Source organism: Squalius cephalus (genome assembly GCF_949319135.1).
Source record: "Squalius cephalus genome assembly, chromosome: 25".
Taxonomy (NCBI): Eukaryota; Metazoa; Chordata; class Actinopteri; order Cypriniformes; family Leuciscidae; genus Squalius; species Squalius cephalus.
Genome location: NC_137146.1, coordinates 8,869,000 through 8,885,989, shown reverse-complemented (window position 1 = coordinate 8,885,989; position 16,990 = coordinate 8,869,000). Strand labels below are relative to the sequence as shown.

The window sequence follows — 16,990 nt, the reverse complement described above, 5'->3', positions numbered from 1 at the left end:
GTTCTGTTTACCAGCATTTCCTCTCCAGCTCTTCTTCTGTCTAGAGATAGTGGCCCACCTCCCAACAGGAAACTCAACTAACAGATTTTTCAGCAGGTGTCCGAGCAGAGATGCTGTCTATCTGCCATCTATCTATCTATCTATCTATCTATCTATCTATCTATCTATCTATCTATCTATCTATCTATCTATCTATCTATCTATCTATCTATCTATCTATCTATCTATCTATCTATCTATCTGTCTGTCTGTCTGTCTGTCTGTCTATCCATCTATCTATCCATCTATCTGTCTGTCTGTCTGTCTGTCTATCTATCTGTCTGTCTGCCTCTATTTCCGTCTATCTCTCTCTCTCTCTCTCTCTCTCTCTCTCTCTCTCTCTCTCTCTCTCTCTCTCTCTCTCTCTCTCTGTAGCCTATATTTACATTGATTACACAAAGGAATGTCAGCACAAAGTCTCTTGATATTTTATCATTCCCTCTCCTTCCCCCAGGATTCCCCACCGTGTTTGTGATTCCATGGATTGTGTGTAGGATTTACCTCGAGGACACAGGGTGAGCAGTTGAGCACAGCATAATCAGACGGTGACAGAACTCACATGAGACTCTTAATAGCGGATATTTAAACCTGAGAGATTAAAATGAGGCAAAAGAAGATGAAACGCATTCCCATTTGCTACTCCTGTTATGAAAGCACTTGTAACTCTTTGATGTCTTCTCTTAATAGATGCTGGGAGAGAAATGACGCTCCGATTCCCTGGCGGGTGATCAACTGGCCAATTATGGCATCTGTCATTGTGAGTATAACCTCACACCAGTACTTATAAACACACTGAGACCAGCCTCATACTGTATGCATTATTTCAGGCAGGGAGGGATTCTGCCAGCAAAGCAGACACTGGGATGTGCTGAGTCTCACGGACAGTTTCCATGTCCTGGATGAGACGTGAGCGCAGGCATGTCAGGAAGAGCGAGCAAACATGCTGTCACAAGTGCCTCTCTCAGCACACGTGCCAGGGCTCTCTCTTGTGTCCGCTGTGCCATTTCCATTTTGTAAACCCTCACCTGCAAAAGATCAAATGTCTTTGGACAGCATGATGGCAGTGTTTGACAGCTTTGCCCGAACGCATCCAGGTCAAAATGTTCCTCAGCCCTCTGGAACCTAGGAATGCAATAATTATAAAAAAACGTCATATGTTTTTCTGGCAAACACACTCTGGTAATTCATGTGTTTAGATAACTCTCACAGAGCACCATCTACCATGTATCTACGTCTCTCTAACCCAGAATCCCACTGGTCGATGAAGCTTTGGCCAAGATGTTCTGTTTGTTTTGGTTTGGGTTTTTATGGCGGGATTAATTATGAGGAACAGAAACAGGTGCCCTCTTTTGTTTTTACTATCTGTCTGATGGATTAAAGCAAGATGGAAATTGGAGATGATCATTTTACATTTGAAGTTATGCATTTGGCAGACCAAATCCCAATTTTTTTGGTGCTTTCAATGTTTTCTTTAAGAATCAAACACATGATATTATTTTTGTAGTGTTATTTTAAAGGCCAGATCAACTCCTTAAAGGGACAGTTCAGCCAAAATTGATAGTTCTGTCATCATTTTCCCACCCTCATGTCATTCCAAACCTGTCTGACTACTGTGGATAAGATATACAAATATATTTTTGTCAATGGGGTCAACACTGGAGCACTGAGGCATTTTTTTACACAGAAGAAAGAAAGTCATATAGGCTTAGAACGGCTTGAGAATGAGTAAACGGTGGCAGAATTATAATTTTTTTGGATGAACTGTTCCTTTAAGGCAGCAACTGCACGTTTTCACGTGTTACAGTGTGTGCAATAATCCTGTAATCTGGTTCAAGTCTTACAGAATGTTTTGAGATCTTCTTGTGTCAGATCCAGTGAACAGGATTCAGTGGTAATGTTTAGTCTGGAGAATGTCATTGTATAAAAGAGGAATGATATAAAATCTTGTTCTCTTCCTTTATGTGTTCTACAGTTCAACTTTATTCTGTTCATCAGCATCATTCGAATCCTGGTCCAGAAACTGAGGTGTCCTGATGTTGGTGGAAACGATCAGTCTCAGTACAGGTATTGCAAATGGATGCCAACTAATACTCTATTTTGCAAACATGGCATCAGCCACCATGTTTGAATCCTCTTATGTGCTATTCAGGTCATAGCTGAGATCTCCCTTTTACATTTACCAGGAGTTGCATTCTAGCATGAATCTCTGAAAAATAGATGGAAATGGATGACTGCTTTCCATTTTTATCCAAGGCTTCCACTATCTCTTGTGCAGTGCTAAATATATTTGCATTGAAATGGGGGTGAAATATTTATGTTGCGATTTTTGCAATCTGAGTTTTTGTTCTGCTGAGAGTGGCACGTTCTGTGTTTGAATGCCCTGTCGCTAATGCATGAGAGGCTGTTGCCTATTTGATGGTTCTCCCAGATGCACTTTTCCCTTTTTGTTCTTCTAAAGATTTCGGTTTGGAGCTCTCCATTGTATGCTTGGTAATAACTCTCGATTTGACAAAAATTGCCATGCTATCATAAAAGGGGTCCCTCCTTATCACTCCGTCCAAATCCTGTTACTCCTCTTTCTGTTTTCAGGAGGTTGGCCAAATCCACACTTCTCTTGATCCCTCTCTTTGGCATCAACTATGTTGTTTTCGTTTACATCATAGAAGAAAATGGAGAGATGGAAAACTACAAAATATTCTTTGACCTTGGCCTGGGATCATTTCAGGTGAGGAATATGCCTGAGTGTTCACTTTAAAATGATCAAAAGTAACAGTAGAGACATTTATAATGTTACAAAAGATTTCTATTTCAAATACAGGCTATTCTTTTGAACTTTCTATTCATAATAATAAAATATGTTTCTTGCAACTGGAAATTCAGCTTTGCCATCACAGGAATAAGTTATATTATAAAGTATATAATAAAGTAGAAAACTGGTCTACTTTATGAATGCTTCTTTCAAAAACATTTTATCTTACCGACTCTTGCTTTTTTAATATTGTACCACATTAACTCTCTATGTTCCTTTCACAGGGCTTGGTGGTTGCGATTTTGTATTGTTTTTTGAATAGTGAGGTCAGTGTGCAATCTTATCAATCTTATCAACATATCTCACTTCAGTTCTTTTCCAAAACCTAGAAATGAGCGACTTGGAACACTTTACATAAGCAGCAACACAAATAGCTCTAGACTTTGATGTTCGCATGTAGCTAAGATAAGCAATATATTCTAATAAGCATTAAAATGCATAGCACACACACATTATTTGGATAAATAAATACATTTTAATTACACTGAACGTTTTTAGCAATGCTTTTTTATATCAAATGAAACATTATTTATAATCAACATTTCTCTCGCCTTGGACACCATTTTGTATTAGTATGTAGCAATGCATTCTAGGATTGGCTTTTGCCTTTGAATTTGGTCAAAACAAAGTATCTTAAAAAGCAATATGATTAAGTCACAGCACCTTTCATTTCCATGCCTATGATGCCTTAAAATGCTATCTCCTGCTCAGGCAGCTCACTAGGTTTTGGAACAGAGCCGTAGTATTCCTTCCTAGTTAAAGTCAATATGAAACATTCGCAACACATAGGTGTCTGTTTCACAGACAGGGCTTAGGTTATTTTAATATATGTCAGTGCAAGTTGCAGTTAAAACAGCTCAAACGTGCATTTTAGTCTGGGACTAGCTTAAGCAGTGTCTGTGAAACCAGCCAATTATGTAATAAATGTCTGACATAAAGAAAAAAATGCAAGCTGGACCCTATATTACCAATTTGGGATTGATTGAATCATGAAAAGTTGTCTAAATGATGTTGTTAGAACTGAAGGCTTAAAAAATAAGAGGGATTGGTGACAGTTTTTTCAAAGGTGGAGCAGCAAGTAATTACATTACATTAGCAAGTATTTTTGTTTGAAATAACTGCACTGATAAATGAATTACAATGAGTCAAGGAATGTGTATTGAGTACATAAATTGGTACAATTTTGATTTCATGTTGACTTACCACGCTGTGTATGGCTGTGTTAATGATACTGGGTTTTATATTTGACTGCTCTGCAGGTCCAGAGCGAACTCAAGAGAAAGTGGCGGAGTTTGCGTTTAAAGCGTTACATCGGCCGTGACTACCGTCTGCACAGTTCGTCCATATCCAGAAATGGCACGGAAAACATGGCCCAATTCCATCGTAACTCCAGAGCCCAGTCTTTCCTACAGACTGAGACCACCGTGGTGTGAGACATCCCAAGAACAGAAGTGGCGCTATATGAATCATGCTCTTAGTTCACTGCCCCTCGGCTAACAACTCGTTTTCTATTTCAAAAGCTTTACGCTGAAGAGGACGAGGCTTTCTGAAGCATGATATTGACATGCAGGAGACATGATGAGGATTCAGCATCTCCATGAGGCATGAGTGTGTTGTCAGTTCAATGCAAAATCTTGCTTGCCAACCAAAATAACGTTAAACCAAACCTCTGTGAGTGAGAGTATTGGTGCATTAAAAACTATCATTCTGATCACATACAGTATATTGTTCTTTTGTAAACACTTTCATAGCATTAGGGTCAGATTATATAATAGTGTTATGTAAATGCTACTTAAGACCCACAGGATATTTCTTAGACTCATGGAGACGCTGTGCCATGCTATCAACACATGAAAACACAGCCGCCACCCCAAGAACATCTCTTGGATGAATTCAAGAAGTGGGTCACCTCTATACCAAACTCTAATGTGAGGTTTTCACAAAGAGGACATTACCGCTGGAAGCGTCCAGATTAGCCTCGGATATATTTCAGGAGAATATGTCTTTCTTCAGATACACACGGACACTGACCTACACTGAAAAGACAGTCGTTCACTCAAACAAAAAGTGGTGATTGTAAGAAAAAGCAAAAATTCTTGCTCTGATATTGAACTGTTCTTGTGTCTGCAGCATTACATAATGCCATTTTGTCATTATACGACCCCTGGGATTTTTTTTTATACCTTCTGGAGAAAAGCCACAGTATGAGCTCTCTCAGATATAAGATACTTTTTCCAGGATATATATATTCTAGCATGTGAATGTAATTCATTTCTTCGTTATTATGCGAGGAGATTCAGTAAAGTCTTATGAATGAAATGAGTATGTGGCATAAATATTTAGTTGGCCTACAAAAAGATCCAGCGATAAACCAAACGCGACTCACTGTTATTACTTCGCAAACTCTTTTATTTCGTATCCCACTGATCAGTCATTTCAATGGAAGGTGTTGACGGCGTTTCTGATTATTTCACTTTTGTGTTGCTCTGCCTCACATTGTCAGGGGGGTTGGGGAATTGTTCACTGCAATGAATCCTGCTGCCTGTGCTCTTTTCATTCAACTGAAAAACAGATAATTAATCTAGCAGACAGTTGGACGCAGATTTAGGTCAAGTGAGCTGACAAAACACAGCGAGTTTGAAAGTGACATTTCAGTGCGAGCTGCGTTCTGCGTTATTGTCGCAAACAGATTCTGGGAAGTGCGGTCCACAGACTCCACAATGGCTTGGAGAGGAGATCGGATCTCTTACAGCCGGGCCTGAAGAGCGAAAGGTCCCCGGGACACCACGTGCAAGCTTGCGTTCATCTAAAGTGACACAGATGCCATGGGCAGGGGCATTCAGCATCATTATCAGACTGTCAGAGGGAGAAGAAAAGATGGAGCTTTAATTAGACCTGGCAGAAAGGAATTGTGTGTTGTCTAAACGAAATATTGAAGGAGGGTTTCCGTTGTTTATTTTGGAGGACAGTATGCCTCTGTGAAGAATCTAGCGTGTTTGACATGATGTAAATAACGTTGTGCACTTCTCTTTTATTATATTTAACCGTATGCAATGTTTTCATTGAAAAGTTGTTCTCAGTTTTTGCAATTGTTACATTTTTGCTGAATGTTTCTTGTAAGCTGTATTGAGATTTTTCATTAAATGTGGACGTTTTTAAACTGTATTCAGTCACTGTTTTAATCACTATTTAGCTGATTTAATTTGAAATTAATTTTCACCACTTATTCTAACTCTACCAGCGATTCATACTGCCGTAATTGATATCTACTTAATACGGCAAAATAATTTAGACGTGCGATGTCGATATTGTAGATAAGGTTGTTTGTATGATCCCGGTTTGTGAAGGGAACGATAAATGGGATGCTAAAAAAAGGAGCAGTGAAATACGATTACACTTCTCCCTTGCCGATCAACAAATCAGCTTCACCATCAACACAGATTATATCAAACACAGATGATGTTGTTTTGACTCATTTCCTGTTCTATTGCCGTCTGTTGTCTTATCGCCTTCCTGTATGCTCAAAAAGGAGTGAACATGCTCCTCCTTGAAGACAGAGAAAAACAGTGAATAACACCTCTCATTTTCAGATTGCTGACTTCCACATCCACACTGTTTCTTCATGCAACACCCTAGCAGAATGTTATTTCACTATTTTTCCTAAGCAGATCCGTTTAGATGTGCCATCAACTCCGTAAAAACAATTGAACTGACAGAATGTCACAAATTAAATTTCACGGTAATTCACGCAGCCTGATTATGGAGTTTCGCAGCCTTCAGTGTAACAGTTGTTTGAATGAAGATTAGGGAATAAAGGATGGCACACTGCCATGGCAGTTTCAGGCCTCCTGCCCTTTGCTCATTAGCAGTGTTTGCAAGCGATTTCCTGCAATTAACTAATCATTTTTGCTCAATCCAACCAGTCCAATCCAACCAGTGTTATTTTCAGTGTTGGGCAGTAATGCGTTAGTAAAGTGTTACAGTAATGTAATTACTTTTTGCAGTAACTAGTAGTGTAACTAATTACAGAGTAATGTCACAACTTACATTTGACAACAGTGTTCTTGCATGGTGATCTAGGAGTGATTGGATTGTTTGATTTCAAGTCACTAGGGGTTGCAGCAACAAAAGTTATGTTGTAACCAGCTATTTTATTAGTAACTGAAATATTACTGAAATCTTAAATAGTTACACTACTAGTTACTGCAAAAAGTCATTGTATTACTGTATTGCATCACTAGTAATGCATTACTGCCCAGGTAACTAATATTCTTACTGAAATCGTTTTATTGCATAATAACTTTCCCATCCACTTTGATCCAGATATACATACCCACCATTTTCAAAATACTTTCTAGAAATCAAAACATTGTCTTATGACCTTATGTGAATTCTTTTGACAACATACATTCTGAAATATAATCGTGTCTGGTAACAGGTGGCTTATAGCTACAATTAGCATCAAGCTAATCCCATGACAATTCCTGGGATTAATACTACGCTTTTACTCATAACTCACTTTAAACCATCATCGAGTGTTTGTAATAACCTATGGGGATTTTGGTTATATGATGAAGCAGAAATATGATGTTTGTAGCATTTTAGAATAAGCTAATCGCTACAACATCTTAGCATTTCTCATGAAAGCATCCTTTCTTAGCCCAAATCACATGAAAATCACATACAATATGCCTGTCGTAATTGTGATTAGCTTTTTTATGTTCAGAATTAAAGTTAAGCTTGTGCTTTTGTCATTTTTTGTTGTAAATATTTCGATTTAGCTTTCATTTATTATTATTTTCAGTGAGTTTCGCATAGGCAAACGCAACTTACATTTTCTTGATAAAAGTTTAAAATAAGCCAGTTGATAGCCACAGTTTTGCCAATGGAATTTGTAAATGTTGTGCTAATGTATTCCTGTCACAACTTTAAGAAAATTAGCAAAGTGAAAGTTATTTGCCTACATTAGACAACATCAAATGCTTCTGACTTGCTAATGAACACCTGTGCCTTATCCCTTCACCCAAAAAATCTCCAGATGCTTCACATTGGCAATGATCCCTCACGATTCGTCCCGACTTATCACCGCTGTTGACCTCTGTGCCTCAGCTAACTCATTTGACATGGGTATTAGGCTGAAATGACATGCATCCAATCCTGTGACAAGAGCTGAGTTGTCAGCCTGTGGATGTGGCAACAGTTAGAACCGTGTGCTCAAAAGCCAGTGAAGTGGAAACCTCCACACACTATACTCTTGGGAACTGCGAATCTGCTTTCAGAATCCTTGCATCAGATGGAAATAGACAGGCATTTCAAATGTACACATGTAAATTGCTGACTGGTATCCGTAATTGGGTGGCATAAGCTTTAGAAGGATTGAAATGGCCTTTTGGGATGCCATGACCGCTCACTGACCCCTGTTCACACATACAATGTCTGGGAGTCTTTGAAAACATGTTGTCCACTAGGAACAGCTGTACTTTTGCATTTGCCCCCTGCTTGTCAATGTCGCCACACAGCGAGGAGTTCCTTCTGTTCTATCCTGTTCTCCTCTGGAGCTCAGGCTGGCCTCATCGATATCTCCTGCTGTAAGCAGAAACCTCTCACTGAGAAACTGGTCTTTTCTGAGAGGACCTTCGTGCCCAGGTGAGTCAGGAGTTTATATGCTGATATTGATGCCTAAAAAAAAGCCAAATCCAAAAACAATAAACATTTTTCACCAACTATGTACATACTATTTTAAATTGAAGATGGATTTTGTTTACCATTACATTACAGTACATTATAGTATAAGATGACAATACTATGATACCTTGATAGTACAGAAATTGTGGTATTAGCTTGGTACATTTAAAAAAGCATGGCATTATCATCATACATATACAAAACTACAGTATTAAAATGTTAAATTATCAAAAAAAAAAAAAAAAAAAAAAAACATGGCTTTATCGATTCCTATTCAAAAACCATGGTACTACATGGCATGACATTACAAATATCAGATCAACAACAGGTGATGTTGAATTTATGAACGTGTGTGTTGTTTGTGGCACTGCTACAGTGAGGTGATGGAGTCAAACATTTCCACTGGCTCAGATGGACAGCGTTTAAGCCAGACAGGCAGCAGATGGGGGGTTTATACACCTTGAATAATGAATTTCCTGACCAGGAAAAAAAAAGAACACTCTGAACTCCGTCTCCAGGGACGGGTCTAAAATATCCATGAGGTAGAGAGTAAACGGGCTGTTGATGTTTCTTAAATGCTTAACACAAATTAGGAGCTTTGGTGTGGAGCAATGAAATTGATAGATGTTCTACTAGATTAGATGTTGCAATAATCCACAAGAGACGATTGTTCTTATAGTGCCAGGTGAAAAAAGACTCCATGTCACCACACAGATTAATGACACGACAAATGATGTGTTGTTTGATTTTCTTGTCTACCACATTGTTCTTGGCATTGCTTGTGAAGTTTGGGTGGGCGAGAGTCTGTACTATAAATGGATCACAGCAGCAGATGGAACAGAATTCACTCCAGACCATAGCATGTTTTTAAGAATATTTCTGTATCAGAAGGTTGCTATGTATGAATTATGAGATTTGCCAAGGACAATAGCAATGGTGTGGGTGTGAATTTTAACATTTTAATGTATCATTCAATTAACTGATGTACTCTGAGAATATTATTCCTACTTTAAACTATACAAGAGCTATTTTAATAAAATATTTACATGATGTGTTACTGAGTATTGGCTTTAATCTGCTGATTAAAAAAGTTCCTGAGAGGCAGATATGAATGGCACAAAAAGTCCTGAGACAGGAATACCTCAAATAAGTTCTTGTTCTGTTATTGAAACATATTAGCTGCTTCCTAAGATGCTGATATAAGGAAGGAAAGCAAAGGAGAACAGCAAGATGCTCACAAGAAGTCTGAATTATTCCTCTCTCGTTCTAGTAAAATGCTCGTCTATGACTTTATTCTGTGTTCTCTGCTCCCCTCTATTGGTCAATTTGCCATACTCAAAGCACCCTACTGGAATTTTTAATTCCAACACATATTGTGTTAAAGTCCCCCTGTGGTGAAAATCAAGCTTTTAATGTAGTTTACTGTATGTCTATGTCAAGTCAAGTCACCTTTATTTATATAGGCCTAGTGCTTTTTACAATACAGATTGTATCAAAGCAGCTTCACAGTGATAACATGAAAATAATACAACAAAGTTTGTTTCTAGAAGAAAATTGCATCATCGTCCACCTTAAGTAAGGCGGATGAATAATATTGTTGAATATTAAATGTCCCCAACTAAGCAAGCCAAAAGCCAAGGCAACAGTGGCAAGGAACCAAAACTCCATCAAGGTGACAGAATGGAGAAAAAATCCTTGGGAGAAACCAGGCTCAGTCGGGGGCCAGAACTGGCCAACGAACGAACAGTGTGTGATTATGATTCAGGCAGATCTCAGGCATCAAAACATTCAGAATATTATCCAGTTCCATCTGGTTGGAAGTTGGAGTCATCACGCCGGTACAGAGGCGAGATTTTTGAGGATCAGTGCCGATGGCTGTCGTGTTGATGAGGCCTTCACAGGGCTGATGAGGCTGGCACTTCAGGGATGCGTCGTGGATGGGTCCAGGCGCAGTTCCACCATCTGATCTGGATACGGCCCGGATCCGGCTGACTTCAGTAAACCTCGGAATAAACAGAAAGACTAACATTAGCGTAGATACCATTCTTCTTATGATGTAACGGGCAGTGATGGAGTACTCGAGTCCTGGACTCGGACTCGAGTCCCTATTCTCTGGACTCGAGACCACTTTGTTTTAAGAATGTTTTAACCAAAATGTTTTAACATTCATGTAATATCTGTATATCTGTATTATCATCTTTAATGCTACAGGGGAGAGTTGTGTTTCCTCCTGGATAAACTTTCACCATGATCCTTCAGTGACAAGCACTAAAACACTGTAACAAGATGAATAACTGTGATTTCATGACCAAATGTTTTGATGGAAATCACTTGACTTGGCAATAACAATCATGATCTGGATCAATGTGATCATTTGCATTTAATCATTTAACACATGCTTTTATCCAAAGCAACTTACAATTGATGAACATCACAATGTTATCATAAAGTGACAACTGATTTTGATTTCTGAAGCTTGAATATGTTTATGGGCCAGAATCTAAACCAGAGCCCTGTGTGAAAAACTCGCAATTGAGAGATATAAACTCGCAATTCTGACTTTTTTTCTCGCAATTGCGAGTTTAGGCAATTCTGAAATCTTTTCTCAGAAGTGATATAAAGTCGGAATTGCAAGTTATAAAGTCCAGTTCTAAGGAAAAAAAGACAGATTTTTTTCCTCAGAATTGCAAGTTATATCTCACAATTCTGACTTTATAACATGCAATTACGACTTTATGTCAGTGTCACGCAATTCTGACTTTATAACACACAATTGCGACTTTATATCACACAATTCGATAAAAATAAAAAATAGAGATGAAAAAACAGAATTGCGAGATAAAAAGTCACAATTACCTTTTTTATTTTTTATTCTGTGGAGGAAACAAGCTTCCATAGGCTCCGTAGAATATTTATTGTGTTGAAAAGAAAACAATACATTTAAAACAGTGCCATCTAGTGGCCATTAGTTCAAACAGGTAAGGTACTGTGAAGGTAGGATTCCAATCCGTTTATTAAACTGGACTGAACTGTCAATCTACAAGGCAAGCTCTAAATGTAAACTGACATCCTGAGGTGACATCCTCTACTGCAGTTTCCTGTGTTAACATCGTGACTGTGATGTTATGTTCATTGTATTTGGCTACAAACCACAAAGAGAGAGAGAGAGAGAGAGAAAATGATCCTAAGACAGTTTTTAAGTGAGTATGCAAAATTATATTTGAGAAGCAAACAAATGCTCTAATTTGACATATTTTTGACTATGGAATGGTAAAATACTTGTCATGTTCCTTATTTGTAAGTTGCTTTGGATAAAAACATCTGCTATATCAAGTGTGTCAAATCCTGGTCCTGGAGGGTCTATGCCCTGCAGTTTTTAGCTTCAACTTTTCTCAAAATACTTGCTTGGAAGTTTCTAGTAATCCTGAAGACCTTGATTACTTTGGTTCAGGTGTTAAATTGGGGTTAGACATAAATTCTGCAGGGCAGTGACCCTCCAGGAGCAGGACTGGACGTACATGATTAAAATGTAAATGACCATGATCTAGATCATCAAGGGATCACCGTCAAAACATTTTTGATCGACATTTTTTTATTGTTTCATCTCCAGGTTTTAGTGTTTTAATGCTTGTCACTGAAGGATCATCAGTGAAAGTTCATCCAGGAGGAAACACAACTCTCCCCTGTAGCATTAAAGATGATACAGAGATTACCTGGATCATTACAAATGGAAACCAAACATTTGTAAGAATTGTGAGACTAGAATATCTGTATGGAGGTAACTCTAAGACAGAACCCTCCAATATTCACTCAAGTTACACTGGACGGATAAAAGCTCTTAGTTCTCCTACAAACACTCACTCTCTGCTTCTGATGAACATCACTGACACTGATCTGATGCTCTACTGCTGTATGGACTATATGACTGAGCAATCTCACTGCACAAAACTGGACTATGAAGGTAAGATTTTTTCGCAGATTATTTCATTGAACACTTTTCTAGTGTATTTTTATCATATGTATTTGCATCATCTTATGTATCATTATGTTTATTTGCATCATCTTATGTATCAAACCTCAAACTGAATAAGAAATCTGTATTCTTCTGTGTCATGTGTAGATGTGAGCACTGGAGATATTTTAAATCATGATTCAGTGATCCTCAGTATCAGCCCGTGGCTGCCTGTCGTCTGTGTGCTTCTCCTGCTGTTACTGGTGTCAAGTGTCTGTGTGTGTTGGAGAGCAACAAGACTACAGAAAGGTGAATATTACTTAAACATGATTTTATTTCCATGATAAAATCAGACAGCTTTAAAATAATCTGATTACATTCAGTTACTCTCTCTAAAAAGTACTGTATACTCTTTTAATTCTTTCTAATAAATAATATAAAATTGCATAAATTATTCTTGAAATTTTTCTTCTCCCCATTTAAAGGGAGGTTACGTTACATTTTAACATTAGATGTTAAATCCACTATTGTTTTATATAGAATAGGCTATACAGTATTTGATGCAATTACATCAGTAGTAACTGTAATAAAATTTCTGAAAAACTAAGAGTAATATCTTAAAGTAATGCATTACACCCAACACTGATTACATTATATTTACTATGTTTATGTATGATTGTTTTCTCTAAAGGTTGTGCAAGAACTAATGACCTGCACCAGGACTGGATTCACAGTAGTGTTCAGGTCAGAATCTCTCATACATTTCTGCTGTAATTTAAGTTTGCAGGTTTCCTAGTTGTCAGTATTTGAGAGGCAAAAATTAGATATTGTATAAATACATATATATTTTATTTATACAGCTGTATATACAGTACATAATGCACAAATCTGTACATAAGTCTTCTGTTCCAGATGTATACCACATTATTTATTTATTTTCACATTATTTACACATTATATCACATTATTTATATATTTTAATATATATATAATATATATTGATTATTTAAATGTTCTTTCTGTTCTTTTCATAAATGTAAATATGCATGTAAGAGCTCCTGAAAAATAAATAAGAATAAATTCCTCGTGTGTTTGCGCACACTTGGTGAATAAAGCTCATTCTGACTCTGATTCTGATTCAGTTATCTTTAAGCTGATCACATTCTTGTTCTTTTTGCTTTCCAGGGTGAAATAAAGTTTGGTCACTTTATGATGAGACGTGAGGAATGGACACAGACTGAAGTTATTTATACACCACTGAATAATATTTGTTAAATCATAATTTCAAAATTCTTACACTTAACATGTCTTGCGCTCACACACATTAACAAGTTATTGAATTTGCACTGAATATGTTAAAACAAATGATCCTGTTTTGATTGTGGCATCATAAAGCACCAAATTCTGACTAAACTTTAAACAACATTGGCTTGATGAATACATTTATTATAATGAAATTTACAAACAGGTAAAAAAGCAAAAAGCAACACTTCTAAAGAAGTGCATATATTATACAAACAAAGAAGTAAAACTTTTGGATGCATTTGCTTGTGGGTGATGTCTAGGTAATGACTTTTGAGTATCCTAAATGTTTTTCATGCCAACCATATAGTTTAGTGACCGTCAACCACATCTTGTTTTTCATAGTTGTCAGTCACACTGGACATTTATAACCACACACAGCGCTTTACCACAGTGAACCACTAATGTGAAATGTGCTGTTGTATCTGAGCTACAGACCACAGCCGGTCCAGAAGTGTGTGATCATTTCAGAGAACAACAGATGGAAATTCTCACCACAAGACTGCAAATGAGTTTATATCTGCTCCCGACGAGCTGGATCGCCTTGCATGGCTGACACCGCCGTCGGTGTATGAATGAGTGAGTGAATGGGTGAATGTGAGGCAATATTGTAAAGCGCTTTGGTGGCCATTGGGTCTGTGAAAGCGCTATATAAATGCAGTCCATTTACCATTTACCATTTACCATTTCTTATTTTAATGCATGATGTTTGTTTGAAAGGACAATATGTGGATTGATTCAGTTAATCAGTTTTCAGTTTGGCGATTGGAAATGGAGCGTTCTTTGATCGTATTCTGTATATAATTTAAACAGTTTAAATAAGATTATTTTCAGCCTACTAAGAGAAACGATGTGAAGTTGATCTTTTAGTCACTGGCTTGATTTACTGATGCATAAACAGTATTGAACGATTTTGAGAGAAAGATAATCTGTTTGAACTTGAATAATTACACTAATAATGCTCAGAATGGTACCAAACTTCTACAGAAGTACAAATAGGTTCTGTACTCATAAAATGAGGCATTGGAAAGTTTGTAAGTACATCAGGAGTTTATTTAAATAACACTTGCCTGACGGCTCATGCTACCGCTAACCCGGACGTCGAGGTCACTTCCGTGATTTTGGAAAAGCACGTAAAAGTCCGGGCAGAAAGCGATGCATAAGTATATAGTCTAACGACACCCAGTTCCAGGAATGCACTAATATTTTGTTGGTAGTACCAGTTTGCAACAATTATTAGTGGGGGGTGTTTGGCTCGGGGTCATGGTGCAAAGGACCCTAGGTTGATTTTACTCTGAACCATCCCTCTAAGGCAGGAGAGTGAAATTAATACAAAACATCCATGCAATGCAAATTGGTTTATTGTTATCTGTTATATTATTGTCTTTTGTTCAACAGGGTTCATCTGTTAAAAAGTAACAAGCTGAATACTCTGTAGGACTGACTTTAAGATTGAAAAATTGTACTTATAAGTAGACATATAAGTTGGCACCCTAGAAAAACCCAGTCAGTCCACTACAAGTTTACTGATAGATGATGCTGGTGGTGGCGTGGAAGTTTGGCGTTTGTTTTGAGCTCTCCTGTAAAACAAAACAAAACAATATGAATACAAGAATACTATACAAAATATGCAACACTTTATAAGATTATGTTGTTACAAATTCAGGTATGTTTCACAACACTTGTTGGGTTTAACTTACAAAAGCTTAACTTCCTCCTTCACCCATGGTTGTCTCCAATCAAGACAGAACTTTCCTCGTTTAGTCTTAAAGCTGTTAAAGAGAATGAAAAAGTTAAACAGAAATCTAGCCTCAGATGCTGTTGATCTCTAATCATGACATGTTTTCTTTAGAGAAGAACTGGGATTCTTACACAATGGCCTTCAGACATGGAAGAGTTTGGTTTTTTAGCAGCCTGAAACCGATGATAGGATCAGTCAACTTTGTTTTGGAGACGACAGTACAGCAGTTGATCGCCAGTTGATCAGCATCTGCTGAGACTGAAGAACAAGGTAAACCTCAATATTCTGCACCGTTCCATCAGATATAATAATATACAAACAGTTTCAAGCACTTTACCTGTTATAGTCCAGATCACAGATGCAAAAACCACAACAGCCAAACTCCTCATGAGGATCCTTTGTGTCTCCATTGTCACAGTCGATCTTCAACTCTCACTGCTTGTGTCTGAGAGAATATATGCAAGAAACTTGCTGGTTTATCTTAAATAGTCAATAAAGCGGAACTTGGGCTACACCCTGTCTTTTGCAAGCACATTTATTTTTGTGGATGATTTCATCATTGTTCTGTTTCATGTGGGTTTCAGTATAGTTTATTTCTGAGTAAACTCAGTAAACGCATGATTACTGATTGAATTTAAACAAAATTGTCTAATGTATTAAATAGGGAGTATAGGGTGTGATCTTGGTTTTAGGAATACCTGGTTGACATTTATCCACACGGCAGGACAAATTGGGCTACACATGGAAAAATTGTCATGCCCACTGTCAGTGAGATGGCAAAATAATTCATATGGATTTGGAATGATGTGAGGGTAAATAATTTTACTTCAAAAACGAAACTTCATTTAAGGCTTTTTTCCCGACTTAAATATACCAATGAAATGAACATATTCAGCAATGTCATGCATATAATCTTCAGCATTTTCTGTATTGTTGAGTGTAGATGAGATCACTGAATATGTAGAGCAGCAGGATACAAATAATATCAGTCATCATGATTCAGTGATCATCAGTATCTGTCGTCTGTGTGCTTCTGCTACTGTTACTGGTGTCTTTGAGGAACTGGATTGCAGAAAGGTGAATTTCACTTGATTTTAGGCAGCATTAAAATAAGCATTAAAAGCTGACGACTGTAAGACCAGAGGCTTGTCCACACAACAAAGCATCAGGGGAGAAGACAAGGGGCTGAAGGGAACCAGCGAAGACGGAGCTTCTGCATTTACTTCAGCTATTTTCTTCTAGATCTGCTGTACAGCGGAAACAAACTTTGTTGCATTATTTTCCTGTTATCAATCTGCTTTGAAACAATCTGTATTGTAAAACACGTTATATAAATAAAGGTGACTTGACTTGACTGAAGGACTGGCTGAATCTTGATAAGGAGATGGGAGAGAGAGGTTGGGACGAGACAACTCAGACTCTAAACAGGGCGATGAAACTGGACTTATGCTGGGCAGGACCA

At 37.6% G+C, this 16,990-nt stretch overlaps 2 protein-coding genes across 3 annotated transcripts in view; both read left to right on the top strand.

Moving 5' to 3' along the window:
- vipr2 (vasoactive intestinal peptide receptor 2) overlaps window positions 1-6,012 on the top strand; it is a 30,046-nt gene extending 24,034 nt beyond the window's left edge. The window contains exons 8-13 of one of the 2 annotated variants that reach the window (XM_079862515.1): window positions 494-554; window positions 727-796; window positions 2,012-2,103; window positions 2,629-2,764; window positions 3,073-3,114; window positions 4,108-6,012. In XM_079862515.1, coding sequence (XP_079718641.1) covers window positions 494-554; window positions 727-796; window positions 2,012-2,103; window positions 2,629-2,764; window positions 3,073-3,114; window positions 4,108-4,281 — 575 coding nt within the window. In that variant the 3' untranslated portion in view covers window positions 4,282-6,012. The remainder of the gene's footprint in view (window positions 1-493; window positions 555-726; window positions 797-2,011; window positions 2,104-2,628; window positions 2,765-3,072; window positions 3,115-4,107) is intronic. The other variant, XM_079862516.1, reaches the window with a different exon arrangement.
- Window positions 6,013-8,367: 2,355 nt separating this feature from the next.
- On the top strand, window positions 8,368-14,889 carry LOC307153946 (uncharacterized protein). The gene is made up of 5 exons (XM_079863761.1): window positions 8,368-8,494; window positions 12,144-12,494; window positions 12,654-12,794; window positions 13,177-13,229; window positions 13,671-14,889. Exons 2-5 carry the CDS (start codon window positions 12,158-12,160, stop codon window positions 13,758-13,760), a joined length of 621 nt encoding a protein of 206 aa, XP_079719887.1. The 5' UTR covers window positions 8,368-8,494; window positions 12,144-12,157; the 3' UTR covers window positions 13,761-14,889.
- Window positions 14,890-16,990: the final 2,101 nt, after the last annotated feature.

Coding starts and splice junctions, on each gene's coding strand:
- LOC307153946 (XM_079863761.1), top strand. CDS start 12,158: ATGCTTGTCACTGAAGGATCATCAGTGAAAGTTCATCCAGGAGGAAAC. Junction 12,495..12,653: donor CACAAAACTGGACTATGAAG/GTAAGATTTTTT, acceptor TGTCATGTGTAG/ATGTGAGCACTGGAGATATT. Junction 13,230..13,670: donor GGATTCACAGTAGTGTTCAG/GTCAGAATCTCT, acceptor TTTGCTTTCCAG/GGTGAAATAAAGTTTGGTCA.